This window comes from Mustela nivalis, assembly GCF_964662115.1.
Source record: "Mustela nivalis genome assembly, chromosome: 3".
NCBI lineage: Eukaryota > Metazoa > Chordata > Mammalia > Carnivora > Mustelidae > Mustela > Mustela nivalis.
The window spans coordinates 175,734,003-175,757,227 of record NC_139022.1 but is presented as its reverse complement, the minus strand read 5'-3'; the positions used below and the strand labels follow the sequence as shown (position 1 = coordinate 175,757,227).

General features: G+C 54.7%; 1 protein-coding gene across 1 annotated transcript in view; it reads left to right on the top strand.

The window, feature by feature from the left end:
- The first annotated feature begins 313 nt into the window (after positions 1 to 313).
- The window catches only part of UBE2QL1 (ubiquitin conjugating enzyme E2 QL1), a 35,737-nt gene continuing 12,825 nt past the window's right edge, over positions 314 to 23,225 (top strand). Inside the window, exon 1 of the mRNA XM_082725878.1 lies at positions 314 to 1,628. Coding sequence (XP_082582004.1) covers positions 837 to 1,628 — 792 coding nt within the window. The 5' untranslated portion in view covers positions 314 to 836. The remainder of the gene's footprint in view (positions 1,629 to 23,225) is intronic.

Sequence of the window (23,225 nt, the reverse complement as noted above, 5' to 3'; positions counted from 1 at the left end):
CCCTGAGCCTCCGCGACCCCCATGAGTGCGCGCGCGCCCCTCCTCTCGCGGCTCCCCGGCCTCGCCCGGCTTCTGCGGCCGCTCGGCCCCGCGCCGCCACTCCGCACCCCGCGCCCGGCCGGCCCGCCGCGCGCCGCTGTCTCCCCCCAGCGGCCGTGGCGTGTCGCCGCGGGAGCCGGGCGGCGGGCGGGCGGCGGGGGCGGCACGGCGCAGGCAAGCCCGCGGCTCCGCCCCGCGCCCCCCCTCCGCGGCCGGCAGGGCCGCCCCCTCCGCGCCGCGCTCGGCTCAGACGGAGCAGCCGCCTCTGCAATGTCAGCAGCCGCAGCGGCGGCGACGCGAGCGGCAGCGGCTGGGGCCCCGCGGTAGCCGCCAGAGCGGCACGGCCCGGCGGGCGCGCACGGCGCGAGCCCGCGGCCACCTCGCTGCCTCCGGGGCGCTGCGGGCGGTTCTGCGCGCCCCGGCGCTGCGCTGGGACTCGAGGCCAGCCCGGCTGCGGCCGCGCACAAAGGACCGCGGACACCGGGCTCCGGGGGCTGCGCCCAGGGACCGGCCGGGAGACGACCAGCCGCCCCGCGCCCGCCGCACGCCCGCCTTCGCCCGGCGGCCGGAGCCCGAGCCGGAGCGGGCCCCGTCATATGACAGCGGCGACACAGCGGCCGGCGAGCGCGCGTGCTGCCCACTCGGCTGCGCCACGGCCGCCGGCGCCGGGGGTGGCCCGCGCCGCGCCCCGCTGAGTGCTCGGCCGTCGCCGCCGCCTCCCCGCGTCCCCCGCGCCCCGGCTCTCGGGCACCGGGGGCAGGAGCCGAGGGGAGAGCCCCGCCGGCGCCGAGCCTAAAATGGCCACGCTGCTCCGCAAAATCGGGCTCATCCGCCTGCACAACCGGGACACCGAGGACCCCAAGCACCACCACAACCACCGCGGCGGCGGCGGCCAGCAGAGCGCGTCGCTGCGCGGCAAGGGCGGCGCCAAGAGCGGCGGCCACAAGCAGCAGCAGCAGCAGCAGCAGCAGCACCCCCCCGGGGGCGCGGGCGACGCGAGCCCCGGGCCCGGCAAGGGCAAGGGCAAGCGCGCGGCGGAGCCGACCCCGCGCGACAAGCCGCCGCAGCCGGCCGCGGGGGCGGCGGGGGCGGCGGGCGCCGGGGGCCCCCGGGAGCGGGCGGCGGGCGCCAGGGCGGGGCCGGGCCCGGCGGCGGCGGCGGCGGTGGCTGCGGGCGGCAGCCTGGTCCCCGCGGCGCGCCAGCAGCACTGCACGCAGGTGCGCAGCCGGCGGCTCATGAAGGAGCTGCAGGACATCGCGCGCCTCAGCGACCGCTTCATCTCCGTGGAGCTGGTGGACGAGAGCCTCTTCGACTGGAACGTGAAGCTGCACCAGGTGGACAAGGACTCCGTGCTGTGGCAGGACATGAAGGAGACCAACACCGAGTTCATCCTGCTCAACCTCACCTTCCCCGACAACTTCCCCTTCTCGCCGCCCTTCATGCGGGTGCTCAGCCCGCGCCTGGAGAACGGCTACGTGCTGGACGGCGGCGCCATCTGCATGGAGCTGCTCACGCCGCGCGGCTGGTCCAGCGCCTACACCGTGGAGGCCGTCATGCGCCAGTTCGCCGCCAGCCTGGTCAAGGGCCAGGTAAGGCGCGCGGGCGCGCGGGGAGGGCAGGGGGCGCGGGGCGCCGCGCGGCCGCGGCGGGAACAGGGGACCCGCCTCCGACGGGGCGACGCGCCGCGCCCCGCAGCGCCGTCCTCCGGCCCCTACGGTCCCACCCGGTCCCGGGTCTCCGCGGCTTGTCGCCCGCGCTCCCGGCCTCGCGACCGTGAGCTCACTGTCCGGCTTTTCCCCGGACCCTCCGCTGCCTTCCTCCCCGGTTCCTCGCGCGCCTGAGCCCGCGCCGTCGTCCCTCGCGCCCCATCCCGCCACCCTCTGTGCTTATGGCTTTCTCCACTGCCCACCCACCTCTGGCTCGGCCCCTTTGCCCTCCACCACATCGTCGGATTTCCCGCCCCCTCTCTCCCTTTCTTCCCTCCCCGCCCGCTTCGTCTCCCGCTCCGTTCCCGTCCCGTCCCCATCCCCCCGCCCCCCTCATCCGCTTCTCCCCACTTCGGACCCCACCATCGCTTGGGGGTGGCACTTTACATGTACTCAGGATCTGAATGCTCAGGCGAGTTTATCACTCGCCCCCCTCCCCGCGCCTGCACACACGCGCACACACACACGCACACACACACGCACACACAGGAAGGTCTCCTCCCCAACATCTCCGGTGGGTGCTGTGCAGCTGGGTGCTCTGTGGAGGCCTGGCCAGCTGCTGAATCTGCTCCCTCCTCTCCTGGCTCTTTCTGAGCAGCATCTAGGGCAAAGGTGAAAACTGTGCTCTTGAGAAATTTCGCGGGGAGAAGCTGAGGTGAGGAGGTGTGGTTTGCGTGGTTCCTTAAGTGACAAGGCCAGACTCTCAAGGAAACGCTTGGCACCTGCCCCCTTCCAGAACCATCACCTCCCTGCCGTTCTTCCTCAGATCTGTTTCTTCCCTGGGGTTCCTCCTGACTCCAGGAGTTTAATCCTTTATGAGGGCTTAAGATGTTTAACTAAGTGGTGAAATCTGGGCTGGGGGGCAGGGAGCTGGATGCCAGAGTCTTCTGTGCCAGATGGCAGCTTTACCAAAAGAAATCCAGGGAACCCGAGCGCAAGGAATGAATGGGTCTTCTGAAATGTGTTCCCCCCTGGCTGCAGACAGGGGCATGACCGTTTGTCTTTCCACACTTCTGTGTCCTTGATCATGCTTGAGCTGGTTGATATTTTCTCAAAATCAATAGCAAACAGTTAATAAAATCATACTTTCATAGGGGCAACTGTAGATTTATGGAGAATCATTGTTTTATTTAGCAGACCCCGAATGACCTCTCGGTTAGATCATTCTGCAGCCTGCATATCAGAAGCATGAGTCCCCTGTCACCTGCCTGTGTCCCTTTTACTGCAGGGTCTCTCACACCGATCAAATCGTGCTGGTTCTGCCAAGTTCACTGGAGGTGGAACCCCTGGGATTCCACTCAGATAGCATCCTAACGCCAGTGCAGGGTGCCAAGTAACTATCCTGCCAGCCTATCTTTTCTGGGATTTACATTCATTTCTTCAGTTAGGAAAGGGATGGATATGACAGCCCTGGAAAGACATCTTTAACTGAGAGAGAGCTTTTTAATGCTTTATCGTGAGAACGTTCGTTCTGAATTCTTTCCGTTCAGTGCTGGATCTGATGTAAGGTGCCTGAAATTAAATACGAGCCACAGGAATGGGGGGGGGGTAGCTTTATTTTTTGAACAGAATTTATACAAATGATGTGGGAAAATATTCTGAAAAAAAATGACTTTGTTACCTGTTTCTTAAATCATTGCTGAACAGAATTCTTTGGAACAGTGTCTTACCTTCATTCATTCTCCACAGTGAGATGACTTTGGGGACCAGGGGAAGAGGAATGTCGTTTTGCCTTAAAGAGCCACAGAATCGTGACATTTTAGGTTAGGAGGAGATCCTAGAGGTCCCTTGGGTCACAGCCTGCATTTTGAAAGATATAGGAAAGTAAAGATTCCAAATGGGAAATGAGGAAGTTTCTCAAAAAGAGATACATCTTTGTAAATCACACGATTTCCCTGTGTAAATTAGTGCTACGCATGCACGCCTGTGCACTTCTCTTAAAATAAGCAGGTCCTTGGGTCCGTGGTCCTTTCCTGCATGACTGAAATTGAGTCTTGCACGCCAGTTGCAAGTTAGAGACTTCAGTGTTGAAAATAATTATCAATATTTTTATTTATTATTTTCAAAATATCACTCAGTTGAACTCAGGGCCCTCCACCAAGCATGTTGTATTATCAGCTGGACTGTAAAAGATGTAACTGAAGGCAGGAACGCAGCAACTTATGAAAACATCAGTTCAGTTCCTTTGCATTTTCTGCGCTGACTTCAACACCCAGAAGACACAGGTGTGGGATACACACAACCTCTTCAGAATGCAGTGTGAGAATCAGAGAAGTGAAATCATTACGCTTCAAGACTCTGTGCTCAAAAGGATTCTAAGAGTGTTTCCGGGACCTGAGCAGTTCCTTTTATGAAGTCCCTGCCTACAGACTGTGCAGTGCACATACTATAGTTACCAAATTATTTCCGTAGTTAAAGGTAATGGGGTTTGGGAAAGGAATCAAAGTACCTGATTAGGTATTCAAAGAGAACCGGGACTGCTACCAAACCAATAATTAGTTTAAGAGAAAGAGTCATTCTCCTGTAGCTGAGTTCCTCCATCTGTTGGCTTTTCTTTTTTAGGATTCGTTTCTCTTAAGCAACAAAGTTAAAGGCTTGTTTTCCTCTTGCATAACTGCTCAGCTTAACTCTCTGAATTGAGGATATACTAAGTTCGTTTTGTTTCTATGCCTTCAGAGAAATCGCCAAATAATTTTAAAGGTTCCATTGGTAATATTGACAAAAGATTTGCTTAGCAGTTTTGTGCAGAAAATAAAAAGTTCGGGGTTATCATGCAATGTGCTAAGTTCAGTCATTTCATGAGACCCTCCCCTGCCTGGTTGGCTGTGCTGCCGTATGGACTGTGGTTGTTTTAAATGAAATTCCATTCGTTGCCTGTATGACGTATTCTATGTGCAGATAGCGACGCATCTGCCCTGCCTGTTACTGTCTACTACTAGTCCTCCTTTTGACTAAACGGAGACATTTTAGGTAATTCTTTTGGTTTTCTGCAACTGAGTGAACAATTCCCATACTCTTAAAATGAACTGGTGAAAATGCTAAAACTTCAGACCATTACTTACATCCTTCATCGTTTACCAAACCAAAAGAAGATCTATAGCTCGAGGGGAGGATTTCCGACATTTGGATCTGTAAAATGTTGGTGTGGAAAGTTAGGTCGGTTGCAGGGTGAGCCCAGGGTTTGCACCTAGTAGGCAGCCCCACGTGTGAACTCCATTTGCGGAGATTTCCGAGAACAGGGTCTAGAAGCCTGGGCTCAGGAGCATCAACGTTGGGAGGGCCCAGCCCCTAGGAAGTGCAGGGGAGTTCACTGGCATATACACCGGGTTCGGAGCCTGGGATCATGGAATGACAGCACAGAGACCCTCTGCTTGCAGTTATTCAAGCAGAAGGGTCCCCAAAAGCCGTTCAAGGGGGCTCTAACTCAGAGCTCCGTTTTCGCATCACTGTACCTCCTGAGTGTCCCCTTTTCAATTAGTTAGACGCTGCCAGGGGCAGGGAACCAGATGGCTCTTGAAAGACTGTTCCTCACTCCTCCTCTGCTTTCTCGGAGCCAAGCACACGACGCAGGCCAGCAGGCAGACGCTCTGCTGCTGGCGGCGCCCTGCTCCAAGTCCAGTCCCCGCCAGCTAAGTGAGCCCCCAGGCTGCTTCGCCTGACTCGGTGCTCGTCTCTCGATGGTCTCTGTACAGGTGAGGGAACTGTAGCTCCACGGTCAGGCGAAATCGATACGTCTCGTTCTAATTCTAGCAGTGAGTGGCAAGGCTCTGGAACCCGAGCCACCGTCAGGAAGCCGGTCAGGCAGGGCAGGGCCAACCCGGGGGGCCACCTCAGCTGCTGGCTGTGCCCGGGCAGTCGTCCGCTCACTGGGACCCGCGCGAGAACCGTGCGTGTCTGCAGAGAGCTGACACCCGGCCGGGCGTCGGCAGAACGGTGAGAGCAGGCGACCTGAAGCATCTCAGATCTTAGCTTTTGAGCTCCAGACTGGTCAGCGGTTCCAGGACCGTCTGTTTGCCTCCTGGATCAGTCTCTGGGATCTCTAAATAAAGGAAGCTGGCAGGGTCAGAATGTGCTAGAAAAGGAACGGGCTCTGCATGCCAGCCATTTGACGATACGCCGCATCTCCTGAGCTCGAACTTAGGACTTAAAACCTCGGCATCATGCGTGCCTCCGAGAACCGTGCTCACGCACCGGTGCACACACATACGAGGGCCGCCTTCTTCAGAACTTCTTCCAGAGGTCGAGGCCTAGGAACAGCATTTTACTTCCGACTGGAACATCTGCAGGTGTCATCAGAAAAGGTGATGAAGGTCACCAGCCCTCTGGGTCCCAAAGTGGGTTGGCTTCCAAGCTGTTACAACTGACACACGTTTTGTGTGAGACCCCTAGGGCTGCTGGGTGGCTTAAACAGCAGAAATGCGCCGTCTCACGGTTCGGTTCGGGAAGGCAGACGTCGGAAATCAGGTGTCAGCAGGGTGGGGCCCCGGTGAGGCCGTGCAGGGGAATCTGTCCGCGGGTGGCGCTCGGTGGCCGAGAGAAGGCTGTCGTCTTCTGTGTCTTCACGGGCTTGTCCCTCCGTGCGTGTCTGTGTTCTCATTTCATGAGTACACCCGTCGTATTGGATTAGGGCCTACCCTAGCGATGTCAGCTTAACATGATTACCTCTGTAAAGACCCTGTCTCCCAATACAGTCACATTCCAAGGCGCAGGGGACGAGGACTCCCAATGCAGGGATGGGGGGGGAGGGTCACAGTGCAGCCCAGAACAAGCCCAAACAGGAATTCTGTAACTAATTCAACCTCGTGTCTCTAGAGGCTTTTGCTGGTTCGCAAAGTGCCGTGAACACAGGACCACACTGCGGGAGGCCCGGAGGACCAGCCTGGAGCAGAGTTGGCAGCCCCTGGGGAGAGGAGTGGTTTGGGGGCAGGTGGGGCGTCAACACGGATAACCTGGCTGGGAGAGGGGAGGGTGAAGCCATGAGTTCACCAAGGAGAATGCATTGGCGCGGAGATCTTATGAGTCACTCTGTCATCTTGTCCTGTGCCAAGTGTAGGTGACAGAGATAATTGCCCACCCAGGATGACTCTGCGGCTTGAACTGTTTGAAGAAAAAATAGCTTGTTCTGATATCAAGTAGGACGGGCAGGAGGACACAGGCAGGACTCTGTAACCTAAAAATAGTCCCATGCCAAGTTGGCGGGCTCCCATAGCTCGCTCCCCGGCGAGGGCTCACAGCCCGCGGCTGACGGCACAGTTAATAATAGTAGCGACTTACTTTACCCTGAGTCGTGGACTTTGAGAATCTGAATTTGCGAGACGAGAATGTCACTGTATTTCTGTTTATTTTTCTGATTTAGATGAAGGGATGTGAGAGGTTTGTTCTTCTTACTAAGGGCCAGCATAGTTTTGGGGGGGCTTTTGTTAGTGGAAAATGCCAATAAGTAACAATAATTCAAAGTTTGTTTTAAAGCATGAGGCCCAGAGCAGAGAGTTCTGCCCGTTTTCTTCCTTAGGAACAAGCGGGTATGAATCCATGGTTAGAAGTAAGGTAGTGCCATTTGGGGGACAGCTCAGGAACCAGCAAAATAGCTTTCATGTGTGTTTTGTTTTATTTTGTTCTGCTTTTAAAGCAGCTACTAAAAAATAAAATAAAAATAAAAATAATTTTTAAAAAGCAGCTACTAATAGTGGGTTGCTGGAGCCACATTTCAGATCTGGTGGAAGTGAGATCTTTGCTGGGTTGACAAGGCAGCAGGGAGAGACAGGGCGGGGTGCAGAAGGTGTAAGTCCTTTGCTCTCTGCCAGTGGTCCTCAGCCGCCCAGTCAGTCAGACGCCCTGGGAGGGCTGAAATCATTCCCGTGCCTAGCCCGACCCTCAGGGAGTCAAACTTCCTGGGCCTAGGATCAGGCCCAGGTGGAGGCTTGGAAAACTCCTGTGTGAGTCTAACATGTGGTGGGGGTGGAACGAACCACCACGGACCGACATGTCCCCTTTCCATGTCCCCGTCCCCACCAGCGGCCACAATAGGAGCTTCAGGTGGCGAGGACGGGACCGACCTCGCACCTTCCCTCCTGCTGCCTTGGCGGACGCACCGTCCTGGGTGAACTCTGGCAGAGCCCCCCGGAAGCCCTACTTTCGTAGACAAGCCATCCCAAAGCCACGTCCTTCTTCCCTGGACCAGGGGGGAGTGTGGCCTCGGAAGGACGTGTGCCCAGGAGAGCTCAGTGACCCTGAGACACAACGGGGAGGGCTCAGGAGCTCGGCCTACCCGGAGATAACTGGCAGTAACTCACCGGTGCCTGTGGCACAGGTATTGAGTGCCTACTGACTACTCTGTACTAGACATTTACTGGACACACGGTGGCACCTAAGACTCCCATGGAGTGCCACCGCGGAGAAGTAACCAGAGGGGACGACGGGAAACCCATTCATGTTCATCTTCGGCATCCCAGGCCGCTGCAGTCAGACCCGGCGTGGACACGTGCCCGTTCATTGAGTGTCCGTGGACCTGACCGCCGGCAGTGGCTCATGTGTGCCCTGGGGACTTGGGAGACGTGCGGTCCTGGGGTTAGCAGGGTTCAGACCTGCGTAATGTTTGCAGAGGGAGCCTTCAGGGTGGCCTGAGTTTCTGAATGTTACTGCGTCGCCAAGAAATGGGAAGATCGGGCGTTCCCAAAACACACAGGGGAGTCGCTGTAATGGCAGAAGCGTTTCCGGTGACCTCCAGGCTCTCCCAGCGGCGGAGTCAGCAGACTACAGTAAGGGTGAGATGTTCGCCGATTCCGCCTCATCACGCGTCGCTCGTCCTTTCGTTCCTTCCTCCCTTCCTTCGGCACCCGTGTACCAAGGGTCTGGCATGCCGCGGCTCCGCAGCCACGCTGCCCGGGGCACTCCCGTGACACCCCTTCACCATCCCGAGTGTCCTCTCTGGCCCTCCTCCTGGCTGGCTTCTTGCCACTTTGGTGAGGCCGGGGGGAGTACGTGGTGTAGGAGGACCCAGGACCCCGGATGGAGAACACAGAGGAGGAAGCCAATTTGGGACCCACCAGGTGGCAAAGGATTGGAAGTAGAGGGCAGGGCATGGCTGTGGGAGCCGAGGGAAGCCACCCGACGTGCCCCGTCCCCACCCGGCGGGACTGACGTGGCCAGGGAGCAGGATGAACGGAGACTCCTCCTCTCGTGGTTTCCCGCCTGCCTTCTCTTCCCCACCCGCCCTCCTGCCTCATTAGAAGCTCGTCGTCTCCTGCCTGGACCCGGGCCATGCCCCGTGCGGTTTCTCTGTCTCCTTCCGTCCTCTCTGCCGCCGTCCTAACTCCTCCGAGACACAGACCTGGCCCTCTCACATCCTTTATCCTGACCCTTACGGAGTACCCCAGGAGCCCCCGCGCGCTACCCATGCACAGCGGCCCTCCCCGCCCGCCGTGGCCCCCGTGGAGGTCTGTCCTCCTCCAGCCGCCCCCAGCCCTGGCTGGTCCTTCCTGTCCGTGCTCAGCTCACAACCACCCCTCCCTAACGTTCACGCGGTGAGGCCCAGCCATCCTGGAAGCCCCATCTCCTCTACGAAAGGCCCTCTTCTGAACAACCTCACATTTTCCAGAAGACACGCCTGGTCTTATCCTGCTAGATGCCATTGACCTATGCCAACTCTATTGTCCCCCCATGGCACAACGCCCCACACACCGTGTGCGCCGAGTGAGTTGTTGGCCATGCAACGTGCTGATCTGAGCAGACACCCCATTCCCTTCCCTTTGTCCCTGCTGGCAGCAGAAGGCTGCCGCTCTGGGGCCGGTACTTAATGCAGACGGGCTGCCATGCAAAATGTTTTCTGTTGGCCATTGGAGCCAGTCCTTGCAATGGCCTGTGAGTCAAGTGCTGTCATTATTGCCAGTTCACGGAGGAGAAAACAGGCTCGCTGAGGTTGAATCTGTGCCCCAAGCCGATGGCTTAGTGAAAAGCAAAGCTCAGTCCTCATCAGGCCGTCCAGAGCTCGGGCCACCATGTTTCCATGAGCTTCCATGGGCAAGGCGGAAGCCACCCCGCCAAAGAGCCCGTGCGGTCGGCTGCTCCTCGTAGGTCCCTGTGCACCTTCCAGATGTCTTTGCAGTGATACTTTGCTAGGTTTGGATCCACAAGGAAGGGATGACATACCCATTGAATCTACTGAATTATCTATGGGCCCAAATAAGCTCATGGTACACATTGTGTGACCTAGAAGAACGTTTTACATCTTTCAGAACCGTAGGAGAAAAATAATTATTGTTGTTTTATTTCTTGTCTCCAGGAAAGGGAGAGGCATTTCAAAATTTCTGAAAAACTCAAGAAAGAAATGCTTTTTGAATATAATGGCTACATTGGTGAACCCACTCAGATTGAAGAAATTACTGTAAGATAAATACTAATTCTCTGTCACAATATTTGGCAGGCAGTCTGGAGATTTTTTTTTTTTAAATTAAAAGTTCTTTGATGAGAGAAATGAGGAAACAGTATTTTAGAAGGGATTGGGTTACACTTTAAGTTGTAATGTACCCAACTCACTTGGGAATCAAAGGAAGAATTTACAGAAAAATAGTAAGGCAGTGCTTTCTGGCTTTTTTATTTTGAAAAGCAGACGTTTCCAAAAATCAGAATATGGAGCTATAGAATTGACTCTATATTGGTTCTGATAAAAAGCAGCCATTCTTATTTTATAAATTTGGACATGTTGTGCACTTAGTTATTAAAACAGTCATTTTTGCCTCGCTGACACATAGGAGTTAGCATAAATTTTGAGTGTCAGGCTGGATGCCCATTTTTGCTTCCCAGGAGACACCAGTCAGAAATTGGATGTAATGGTACAAAATAAGTATTAATTGCTGCAAGGATTAATCTGTGTTGAGGTGTTTCAGGATAATGACATACCCTACTTCACTCTGCTTCCCAGCCAGGGAAAAGTAGAAATAACATGGAGGAAACTTGGAATTGAATGTATTACAAGTTTAAGTTCATCGTAACTAGTTGAATATTATAAGCCTTTAAAATGTAACTTTCAAAAGTCATCTAAGTACTAGAATCATATTGCTTTCACCTCCCTCTGTGGACGGGGGCTGTTTCTCAGGGAAGCTGGCTCTTCAGCAGCTCGCTCCCACGCAGAGAGCACCCCCCTGGGGTCCGGGAGCCCCCAGAGTCCCACCTGGGGAGGGCAGAGCGACTGCGTTAGGGTCCTGGGGAAGTGCCCTCGCCAGCCCGAAACCAGCCCAGAGGAGCCCCCCAGAATGGGCCCAGCGGCCCCACCCCTTCCAGAACCGCTCGTTTCTTCTTGGATCACTCGCACAACGTATACTGTGAAACTTCATCATCTCAGCTCCCGGGAGACCGTTTCTCTAAAGGTAGGATCCAGCCATGAAGTTGTATGAAGCTTAAAGAAAATCATCGTAAATTAAACGGATCTAATAAAAAGAGAGTTTGAAATCCGCTGGATGGAATTAGGGTGATTTTTTTCAAGTAATTTTGTTGAAAAGGGGATCCTGGCCTCGGTGTTCTCGTGGTCCGGAGAGATAAAGGTCATTGTTGGTTGTTCCCCCACATGCGTCCGAGAGGAACCGGAGAACTCAGAGCCCCTTCTTGCCACCTGGAGGACCGCATGCCCTTGGGCATCAGGGGGGGCCCGTGGACCCCTCCTCGGAATAATTTCATTTTAAACGCACAGAATAAAATTCGCAGAATTTCAAAGGAAATCAATTATGTCGAAACACATGTATCACCTTTTTAAAAGTGTTGGACTAAAATAGGAAATTAAGAAGTGCATCTTTATTCACGTATTTAGTGTTGAGATCCGAAGACGGATCTGACAGCTCCTCTAATTGGACGTAGTAAAAGGCCTTTCAAGTTGTCTGCACCAACTAGAATGTGATTTTTTTTTTAAATCTATTTTTCTGTTGGTGACAAAGTCAAGGCATTGCTCACAAGGCTGCAGTTTGTTACCTTCAGTCATAATTCAGTGAAGTGCTGGCTTGTAGTGAGGAGGTAGTGAAAACAAACTCATGTTTTCCATCCAAGTTTACGTGGCCCCAGGTGAAGAACTCCAAAGAGCAAGTGACTCTCAGTGTCCGCGGTTGTCTTGGGAAAGCTCTGAAAGGTTATACAGCTTCCGGCCAGAACCCTGGGCTTGGGGTTGAAGGTCCAGCGTATATGTCATTTCCACCACCACCCTGCTGGGTGGACTGGGGATAAAGCCATGGACAGCAAGGCCAGCACAGGGCTCCCACACCATCTCTCCTCTCCAACCTGCTTTGCTGCTGGGCAGCTAGCCACCTCCTCAAGCCTCAGGCACCTCCCCTGAAGATGAGACGTGTAACCCCATTTCCCAGGTGAATCGTGATCCCCAAGGACGTGATGTACAGAAGCACCACACACGGAGGAGGCGATCAGCGGCTGCTCCTTCTTTCTCAGAAGGCGAATACGTAGTGAAATAAACACACAAGAGACGTTTATCCAAGACCCAGACCTGGACTCACATTCAAATCCCATACACACAGGATCTGCTTTCGTAACTGTTAGCATTTCCGGGCAAACGCGACATCCAGTTGGCTCAAATTGTTTCACACTCGCCCACGATCTTACAAACAGTCACAAAAATCTCAGGATAGCCTGCCACCGCCGTCCACTGCGGGCGTCTGTTGGTTTCCATCCTCGAGTCATCGTCTCCGCCAGGAGCTGATTCCTGATCATAACTGTGACCGTGTATTGTCCCACCACAATCTGAGGGCTGCCATTCACCTCTCTGGCTTTGCTCTCTAAGGATTCCATGTGTTAGTAGTGTCTTTAAATTAGCTTAATTTTCCGGGCTGTTGCTAAGTCACAAAGTTACACACGAGAACGTTATTTAATCCCTTTCTTCTACCGTATCTCGTGCGCACCATGTGCTTTTGTTAGCCGTTAAAGTATTGAGATGCTACCTTCATTATGGAACATGATAGCCACTGGACCACTTGGGTTACATTTTGTTTCAAGAGGAAGACCTGGCTCGGAAGTGAAATTTGAAATTGTGTAAAATGCTCTGGACGCCAGCAGTGGCCACAGATCAGCGGGATCGCCTCTGATCGGTGCACAGAGAAGTTCACTGTGCTCAGGCTTCCTTTGCCTTTCTGAAACACCTTCAGGAATGGCCTTTCCCTTAGTGGAATTCGAGGGAAATCTAATTGAAATGTTCAGCCCACAGGATTTGCATTTGCTCAGAAACATCCGGGAGAAGATATGTGACACTGTGACGGTCGGAGGCGAATCAGCCGGGAACACTGGTGTCTGCCTCACATTCTTGCAGCTCAGTTAGGGCCCTGAGTGTTGGCCCCAAAACCAGGGTCATCTTCCTGCCTCGGACAGGAGAGGACCCGGATGTCACCAGCATCCTTGCGACCCCTCGGATTCCGGGGTTTAGGAGCAGCATCGTCACAAGGAGAGGGGAAGACGCACAGCGTGCCGGTCCCCCAGGATTTATGCACTGTTTCTGTTGTACTCTTGATGGTTTTCCCGTAGTTGAGCCACACTGATATCTGAAACCCAGCCTCTGATGTTGTTAGAGCTGTGAGTGTTCTCCCCCCTGGGTTTCTCAGCCTGCTGCCCACATCGATCTAAGAGGGGGTGTTCTCTTGCACGTGAATCTGTAGTATGGAAATCAGTGGATGGGCTTCGGCGAGTGTGAACCATCTTCAGCATCACAGCTGGCAAACAGAGACAGTTCTACCCACCATGGCTCAGACCGATTTCTCACATTTCTATGTATTTCTTTTTCTCTCCCATCATCACCTCTTTTGGTTGAGATCATGTCAGTGGCCCAACCCTAAGAAAACTAGAAAAGGACCTCAGCCTGCACCCTGGGGCTGACCACACACCCGTGTGTGTCTTGGTGGCTTGCTGGTCTCCTAATCAGAGAAGCCACAGAGCTCTCCCGGCCTCGCTGGAAGGTCAAGCCCAACAGGCTGTGTACCCACGGTTACTCAACATTTGAGGGTTTTGCCCTTGACAGGGCTGTAAGCTGCATGAGGGCAGGAGATATATTTATCCTCTAAGCCCTGTGGAAAAAGGGACAGAGGGCACCACTTCGATACTGGGTCTCGCTCAGCACCTGGCTAGGAAAGACAGTCACACCTGGGTGTGGGAGGAGGTGTACAAAGGATGCAGACATCTCTAAGAGGCAGGAGTGCAGGGGAAAGGTGCGAGGGTTCTGCCAGCAGGTGCCGGCCAGGGCAGTGTCTGGGGTAGTCCTGCAGGAGCAAGACAGACCGCCATCCCAGAGCATTGTGGGCACTCAGCTCTCCCATATCCAGAGCATCTCCGCGGGCATGGCTTTCTGGAGGTCCAAGACAGGGACAGGTTCTGGCATGAGGAAGATGACAGGCGGGCAGCCAGGAGGGGCCAGGCAAGGACCTGTGTTCTCGAGCTCTCGCTGGTAACGTGCTTGAGCAGGACCACCGCTTCTCAAGCAGGACCTGGGGACTTAGAATTCCAAGGTGCATCTTCTCCCGTCTCTGCAGTGGAACTTGGTCTCATCCCCGTGGCACCGTCAAGTAGGAGTTGTCAGAGACCCAAGTCCAAGAGACCTCTCATTCGTGAGAAGGCGGTCCTCCGTGAAGGTCTGGGCAGGAGCAGCTGGCGACGGACCCCAGGAAGAAAGCGCTGCTTTCTCTCCGCGCGTCAGGACAGAAGGGGCTTCATCCGAAATCCCCGCCAGGCCACCCCTACAGGTTCAATGCAAGCTTCAGCTCCGTGCTGTGGAATTAAGTTGCCCCCGAGTGTTCGGGGAAGTGGGAAGATCTCCGCAGGAGGGAGAGGCCACTGACATTGCCGGCTCCTAAATCTACCGGGAAAAGCTCTTATTTTACAGTGTGTTTGGCCTCGCGAGGAAGGGGGCCGTGACGCTAACGGGTCTGTGGAGTCAGGCGGGGTTTGAGAGAGAGGCAAGGAGGGAGACCTCCTGCAGTCGTCTTTCCTTTCAGAATATTCTAGAAGGTATCGCTCAGGTTGGATAAATGAAACCTTTAAAATCTATCTTGCAAACCTTACACATGCACATATGTTCAACGTCTCACATGGTAATCTGAGGAAAGCCTGGGGGAAGAATGCGGCTTGGGAATGTGTGCAGAGACAGGAAAGGACCCCCGGATGAAGAGGAGTGTGGTGTTTGCTGGGCGGGGTGCCTGGGGCAGGACACCCTTCCAGAGTTTGTTGGCTGGTGGTGTGACCACGACCCCCTCCCACACTCCATGGACTTCGGCCCCCGTCGGGCCACAAGGGACCAGGAGCTGAGCCTTGAGCCAAAGATTTCCCAAAGCCCAAGCTTAAGCTTAACATTTGTGTTGACTTTCAGCTGAAGGTTTTTTCCAGAATATTCTAAGGGGTGTGTGTGTGTATAATTTGTAGAATCACATCATTAAACAGGGCTGGGAAACTAAGCGAAGCGAACACACTCACCTGTAAATGAGGATTTCACTGATAGTGATTGAGCTGTGATAACATTGGCATTTCTTTGCCATTTAAATATAATTCTGCAAGAGATTTAAAATCCTGCACCAGAGAAAATTCCAAAATCCCAAGGTGAGAGCAGTGAGTTGTTATCCCATCAAAGGCAAAGAGAGGAGAATAGCCCCCGTCCGGTTGCGGTGGAACTTCCAGCACGCGTACGTTCTGTCTGCTTGCCTGCCTGCCTGCCTGCCTGTCTGTACGGCCGCTGTCGTCAGAAGCAGCTGACGGCAGTAACGCCTGCTTCCTTGCTCAGACTCTGTCCACACAGTCGTACTGGAATCCCAGAGCAAGGTGAAATAGCAGCGAAACTGAGATTATGGCTAAAGAAAAGTGAGTATTTTAAACTCATAACGGAAAACCAGGAAATCGGCAACATGGAACTTACCAAATTGCTGTCCCAGGACCCGGTGTTCTCAGCCTTGACCTCCACCGCCCTGAAAGAGGAGAGATGCTGTGGAGACTGAGTCGGGGGGCGGTGGGGGGGGTCCTGCACTGCCCCTGCCACCAGCACTCTGGGGGCGCCCTGAGGTGCTTCTCCTAGCCCCCCACCACGGCTCCCCCAGGACCCAGGTCCCAGCAGCTCCAAGTCCGGGTGAGCAGGGAGGCCACGGCTGGAGGACAGGGGTCAGGCCCCATCCTGCTTGGGGACCAGCGCGGGAACCCAGGACCCGTCTCCCCAGCAGCTCCCTTGTACCGCGTGACGCCCACTCGGACTTTCCAAGTTAACCCCCATCAGGCTTCAGTGAAAATGGAAATTGGACTCATCATTTCCCCAACTTCAGACTCTGATCTTCCTCCTGTGCAGACAAGTGTCGAACCCCACCCCTGCACTGACCACCTTCCCACTCACTACCCGCTGTGGCCCTCTGCCGTTCAGCCTTCCCTAGGCCTCCCCCACCCTCCCCTCAGCCCTCCGCCCTCTCCCCTGCTCCCTCCCCACCTGCTCAGCCCTCTGAAGAGGGACTGGGAGGAGGGAGACCCAGCTCAGTGCCCCAGCAGTGGGTCTGCCTGTCCCTTCAGCTCCGCACGCCCTCCTCACTCTGTGGAACCAGAATCCACGTGGCAGGCACCGGAGGACTCAGTGAGCTGCCCCAGGGAGGAATTTGGCTTCCCTTTTAGCACCCCAAGGCCAAGTCTCCTGTTGGAATCCCAGCATCCAAGCAGACCCATCTCCGCCTCACACCCTCCCTGCTGCCTCTGCCCCGCGGGTGTCCGGGCTCCCGCTGAGTGCTCCTGTGTCCCTGCGCAAACTCCAGAGCCTTCTGCCCCTGCCTGCTGGCCACATGCGTCCTCCAGCAAGCCTGGCAGTGCCTCCCAGCCTACAGAACTGAATGCCCCCCCCAAGGGAGAACCTCCCCCTGTGGGGAGCACTACACAGAGCCCAGGGAGACAGCCCAGCCCTGCCGCTGGTGGTCCCTCCACAGCGACCGTAGAGAGACTGAGGTCATGGCCTTCAGGTACTGCAGGATCGTGACTCATCAAAGGAAGATTACTGGTGGTGAGCGGGCTGTAATTGCAGTGTTGGGAAGGTGGACAGTTTTAGCAACAAAATGATACTCGATCCAAAGACGTTCGCTCGTTGACACCAAGTACCAAAATAACCTTGGCCCCAGCCCCGTGTGCGTCCCACGTGGCCTGAGTTTTCTCTTCTTCTCTCAACACCGAGTTTACTGGTCATGGTGTTTCCAGAAACGAGAATTGGCTTTAGTGTTTTTGGTTTGAATCACGTGCCCTTGAACTGTCGTCATCCTACTCCCCCGAAACCCCGGAGGCGGACGCCTGACGGAGGGCAGGGTGTGGGCTGGGGGAGAGTGAGGGACCCCGCTCTGTAGCCGGCGGTTCCTTCCCTCCAGCAGTTCCGGCGTGAACGGTGGGGTGTGAAGAACTTGTCGGCAAACATCTGTTCCTTCCCTTCTTCCTGGCCTCGTCCTGACTGGAGGTTTCCGAGCCTCTGTGCACTTTCATTCCGTCCGGCTCTCTGCCTCTCTCCTGCCCTCGCCTCTCTCCCTCCCTGCCTCCCCCTCCTCTTCCTCCTGCCCACCCTCTCCCCCTCCCTCATGTCCTCTCCCCCTCCCCTCCCTTCCCCCCTGTCTCTCCCACCCTCCCTGTCCCTTCCTCCTCCCTCTCTTCAGCGACGACCTTTCTGGTTGGAGCCTGTAGTAGCCTGTTTGATTACTGAAGGCCGCTGGCGTCACAGGGTACCAGACAGGTGGCTTAAACAACAGACATTTACTTCCGCACAGATCCGGAGGCTGGAAGTCGGAGACGGAGGTGTGGGCAAGGGTGGTTTCCCCGCGTGACTGCCGGTGCCCACTTCTCCCCTGGTCTTCACCTGGGCGTCCCCCTTTGCAGGTCTTTGTCCTGATCTCCTCTAGAAGGACACCTGTCAGATCGGCCCGGGGCCCCTCCCTACCTTGGCTTCGTTTTACCTTAATCACCTGTGGGAAGATGCTGTCTCCAAATGCAGTTAGATTCCAAAGCCCGGAGGGTTAGGACATCAACATGTAAATGTTGAGGACCCAACTGAACCCAAGGCAGAGGCTTTGCTTCAAAGCACAGAGCAGTGTCCACCAGGGCTGTGAGCTTGGAGTCTCACCTCCCTGTTGCCAGGGGCCTCGGGGTCTCCCATGTGACAGCTGGGCTCCGCGGGGCTCCTGTGACCACACATTCCTCGGCAGGAGCTCCAGCTTTTCCAGAGCACTTTAATTTTCTGGGTTTTCCCAGAATGTCTCCCCTTTCTACTTTTTCATGATCATCGTGATTGCCTTTATTATTTTTTGAACCTAAGCAGGCTCCACGCCCAGCATGGAGCCCAACACAGGGCTTGAACTCATGACCCCGAGATCAAGACCTGAGCTGAGATCCAGCGTCGGTTGCTTAACCAACTGCACCACCAGCAGCCCCTTCATTATCTTTCTTTTTCCAGACTTTCCTTCTCCTTCCCACCTGTGGTGGGTTCTTCTCCCTGTGCTTTTATGGGGGGAAGGGACCCCATCCATCATGTGGGGCACTGCCCCAGCCCCCCATTCCTGCCGGCTCTATTTGTTTGGCCCCATTTCACTGTTCCACAGTCCCCTTAGTCACCCCACCCCTGCTCCCATGCCACTCCCCCCGTGTCCCCTGTTCTCACCTCTCTCTCCAGACCTCACTGTCTCAACAAGCCTATCATCGCTGGACTGTCCCCTCTCCTGTGGCTCCTCTCTGGCTTGTGTTTCTGTGTTCCACTTAACCCCAGGGTCTGTGTCTGCCTCGGGGAAGCCTGGTCTGCTCAGTCCTGGGGGCAGGTAGCCCAGAGAGGGGCCTCCCCAGCACACGTGTCCGTCTGGGGCTGCAGGGAAAGAGGATGTTGGGCAAAGAAGAAGATGTGGAGCGTGGCAGGGTGTGCAGATAATTCAGAAGGACCGGAAGGTTGATGGTTATTTCCAACACCAGCGAGAGTCGGCGATCCAGAAATTCCATAGTAGTGGACGGCGGAAGGTCAGACGTAGAAAGAAGATGTTTTAACCAAATGGTTTTTCTGCTGAAACCTCCAAGTGGCTGCATTCTTTAATCAGAACTTGCTTTTATCATTTCAGAGGTCCCCATCAAACCCTGACATAGGATGCTTTCTGAAAACCCTCAGTCCCATTTTTACAGTAATTTTACTCATTCGAATTACATTTGCATCAGAAAATGACTCTTAGTTGTTACTTTCATCGATCGGCTGGTTTCGGTGACCACCATATCCAGCGCAGAGGTTTGGGGCGGGCACTTTGCACATTGCATGCTTTCCTATTTTATTCAAACTAAAATATGCCCAAATCTCTCCACTGGCCTGCCGCCGAGACCCCCGAACAGGCAGGGATCCCCCTCCTGGAGGACGCCCCAGCAGAGCTAACAGAACGGATACGCAGAGACGTGGGCCCCTCCCCCAGCTTCCTTGGACTGCTGTAGACCTACAGCCCACCCTGAACACCCCCGGGCTTGTCTTCCCAGAGCTTTGGACTCTGGAGCGAGCAGACGGGCTCCATCCCAGCACTGAGGGAGGGCAACAGGCGGTTGAAGCCTTCCCTGCCCCTCCTCAGTCCCGAGCACCTGATTTCCGTGTCCAGACTTGCATCTGGCATAAGACACACGGCATCACCCCCACACCCGGCCGAGGGGCCCCGATCCCACGGGTCCCACGAGCAGAGAGTTTTTCCACAAATGTCGCAAACATCGGAGAACCCAGCAAAATATCAAAGCACCGGGTCCCTATTATATATAATCCAAGGCTTTCATTAAATATAAAGGCCTATTAAAGTGTGTAGTTTTCTTATTCCAACAGTATACACTTAGATGATCACATGTGAATTTCAGGATGACACCCCTGACTTTCACAATATCCTAATTAAAATGGTCTGTAGGGTTTGTTTCTCCCCCACATGCATTTAACCAAACAAAGCAATTAAGTGAAAAAGAAACTGATTTTCTCTGTTTCTGTTGACTTTGATCTGCCTTCTCGGTGATCGTGGTTTCTTAGGGCAGTGGACGGCCCCAGCGCAGTCCAGTTTCCCAGCTTTACTCCCCCGGGTCAGCTGCCCTCCTGCAGTGGACATGAAAACAAGAGACGTCGCAGGCAGAGAGTCAGGCCAGGCCCTGCATTGGTCAGTGGCCTTCTGGGTTCATGAGCGCCGGTGACAAGCCACCAGCTCTCCCGGGCGGGGGCTGAGTTGCAGGCCGGTTGCTGTGTCCCAGCTTCGAGTCCAGTTACCGGAAGGTCCTTCTGAGAAGGGGGATGGGCCTGAGACAGGATGACACCTGGATGGGCCCCTCGGAACACGGGCCCTTCCCCGAGGGCTTTCTGGAAAGAGGCCTTCTCCATCTCCAGATGCTCCAGTCGACGCAGGGCCCGTGAGGAGCGACGTCTGGACATCAGAGCCTCCGTCGCCATCACCACCGTCTTTGCCGTCAGCATCTTCACCGTGACTTGGGATTCTCGCCGTTCGTCGCTCCCAGTTTGATGAAGGGGTCAGAAGCAGCGCAGACGGAGTAAGAGCGCACGACAGTCTCTCATGTCCGTTCTAGCTTCTGGAGCTCTTCGGAGTTTTTCTGATTACAGACATGCCTACTTTACAAAATGCGCGCAGTACCAGCAGTTACGAAGTAAGGGACGGAAAGCTCTGCGATTCGGCTGGCCAGAAATGAGCCTGAGGACGGTCGCCGACCCCTTTCCTCATCTGCTCTCTGGGGAGGACCCCGGCCGCCCTCCGGCTCCTGTTTTCGCAGAACTGCTGCCGCCCGCCTCCTTGCCTGGCCTTCCTCGGAACACACGTGCAGACTTTCCAGGGAGCGGGGCCCAGGCGCGACTCGCTGGCATCAGGCCTGTGCGTGCTGACCTTCTCGAGGGATGGCCGGAATCTTCCAGAATGGCTTCCCTGGCCAGTCCACACGCTTCCTCAGAAAGCCTCGGTGTTACCTTCCATCCTGAGTCTTGCCCTTGACAGCGAGCAAGTGGTATCTTATCTCTGTTCTAAAGTTCTCTGATCACCGGTCAGCTCGGACGTTAAACCCTGCTCTTACCAGCTGTTCTGTCTTTTCTCTGAATGGCCTGTTCCTATTTTCTCCCCAATTTTCTTTGGGTTTTCTGGTTATCTGGCTTTTTCTTAGAATTCTCTGTTTGCCAGATATAGTTTCTTGTTTGGGTTTTACATGTTGTAAGTATTTTCTTCCAACATGTGCATTTTCTCTCTGTTGTTCTGTCTCATCTTTTATTGGGAAAAAAAAAAAAAACCCTCTACTTCCGAGCTTGCTCCTTTCTCCATCTTTCCATGGTAAAAGCTATCTGCGAAGACCATTACGTCACAAGATTTGCCCTTCTATTTTCTTCCACTGGCTTTGTAAACTTGCCTTTGCATTTAAACTTAGCCCATTGTCTTCCCCACACGCTGTTAAGCAGAAGTCCAACTTCCTTCCCCTCCGTGAAGTGAGCATGGTTCCTCAGCCTTGTCTTCTGGCCCACCTGGCCCTTTTCCACTGCCTTTTATTTTATTAATTTTATTTTCTTTTTTGCCATTTTTATCCTGTGACAAGTCCCCATGTAAATATGACTCCTTTACCTGCATGCTTCTGGACACATACAGTTCTGCCTTTAGGAACAGCCGCCCCGTCTAACATCAAGTAGACAAGACCCCTTCTTTGCTCTTCTTTGCTTTTTGTGAATCACGAAAGTCCCATGTAAGTTTTTTCAATGACGAGTTTTGCATGTAGTGGGGATTTACTTCCTGCCGCAGAGCACCCCCTGAAATCCAGCAGGACCAATGAACACGTACTTCCTGCACACGGTCTGATGTGGCTTGGGGCCCCTTTCCACCTTGTGGCTTCTCCACCTGGAGCACGTGGCCCTGGAGCTCACAGGGACAGGGCACAAGAATGGGCCAGCACCTCCGCTCCTCACGGCCCCCACCCGGAAGGACGTGTATCACCTCCGCCTCAGCCCACTGGCCAGCACTGGCCACAAGCTGGGCTCCCACTGGCGGGAGCTGGGAAGCACATGGCGCTTTGTAAAGCATTAACCTGCCCAGCACGTGCAGTTCATCAGAATGCCCATGTCTCAGACTCAGCAAGTTGTGCCCTTTAAATACGTGCAGTTTTCTGTATGTCAGTCATACCTCAGTAAGTGGTTTAAAAAAAATAGCGAAGGCTTTAGGATTTTCGGTGTAGCAGTTGTACCGTAGACCAGTAATGAGATGGCCAAAACCCTCCATCCCGGTGCCACAGAAAACCTCTCAGTGTCGCGACAAGCAGCCAGACAAAACCAGAGCAAAACCATTGTTTTTGCCGGTTCAGATATGAAGGCGTAAGAAGTTTGATTTTTTGTGTATTTGGATCTTAACACAAGCCAACAGAAGTATGAGATAACAAAGCGGGAAGATTCGTTCGAGAAACTGGCCTTTGCCATTGAAGACATCACTGCAGGATCTGCCTGGGGCCAGCTGCTGTCTCGGGGAACAGGTGTTTGAGTGGTTTGCTCCCAACTCCCCTGGCATCTCGTTAGCTGGCCCCGTGACCAGCCCCCACAGACGTTTTGACGGCAAACATGACCGCATTGAGGGAGATGTTTTCAGTAAACAGGAGACATTGACTTGGAAATTCCGGCTTGCTGAACATGTTCGCTTATCCATGACACTCACTGCAAAGTTGGGCTAGACGTTGAGTGCGGGCAGAAGTTTCTAGCCTGCTAGCGCCAGGGGACACGGGGTCCTAACGGCCACCGCCCACGGTCACCATCTGTGGGGGCACCTGTCCAGCGTGGAGCACCGGTTCTTAGGCTCTTTGGAATGACAAGGGCAGGCCGGGAGCGGGGTGGTGGGAACGCGGCAGTCTGCGTGCTGCTGGGAGGCCTGGAGAGGCTGGGATATCCGGGCTTTCACAGAGGTGGGGACCATTCTTAGAGCCACAGGGATGCTGGTGTTTCTGGGTGACCGTCTGATCGCAGTTTGCAGAATGCTCCATTTCCCAGAAGTTTGCATCGTGGGGTTCCAGCCTCTTCCAGACCCAGGCTGGGGGTGCGGAGGGACGCTGTCATTTACCATTTCTGTGCCACCGAGAAGTCACTTGCCTGTTCTTCTCCACCCGATCGTTTGCACAACCGTGAGAAGCGTACCTCGTGGGTGACGCGTAGATGAGCTAACGTGGGTAGAACACCACACAGGACACCCGCGGGGAAGTGTGTGCTGCCCTTGCTTTGGGATTCTAGCCTGGAGGTCAATGTCGATAATTTTTCAAGGTTCATCATCTGGCCCTCAGAAAGCGTGTGTACGCACCCAATATAAGTAAATAAAGTGACCTTTGTTTTTCCACAAGGGACTGGCACAATTGGATAGATTTAATGTTGAAATACAATCGGGAAATGCTCAGTTAAAAACTGCACCAATATCATGCAAACCTACTCATGATCTAGGCACATGCAGGGTGTGGGCCGCCGCAGGGGGCATCCCATATTTACATTCCTGTCACCTGCTG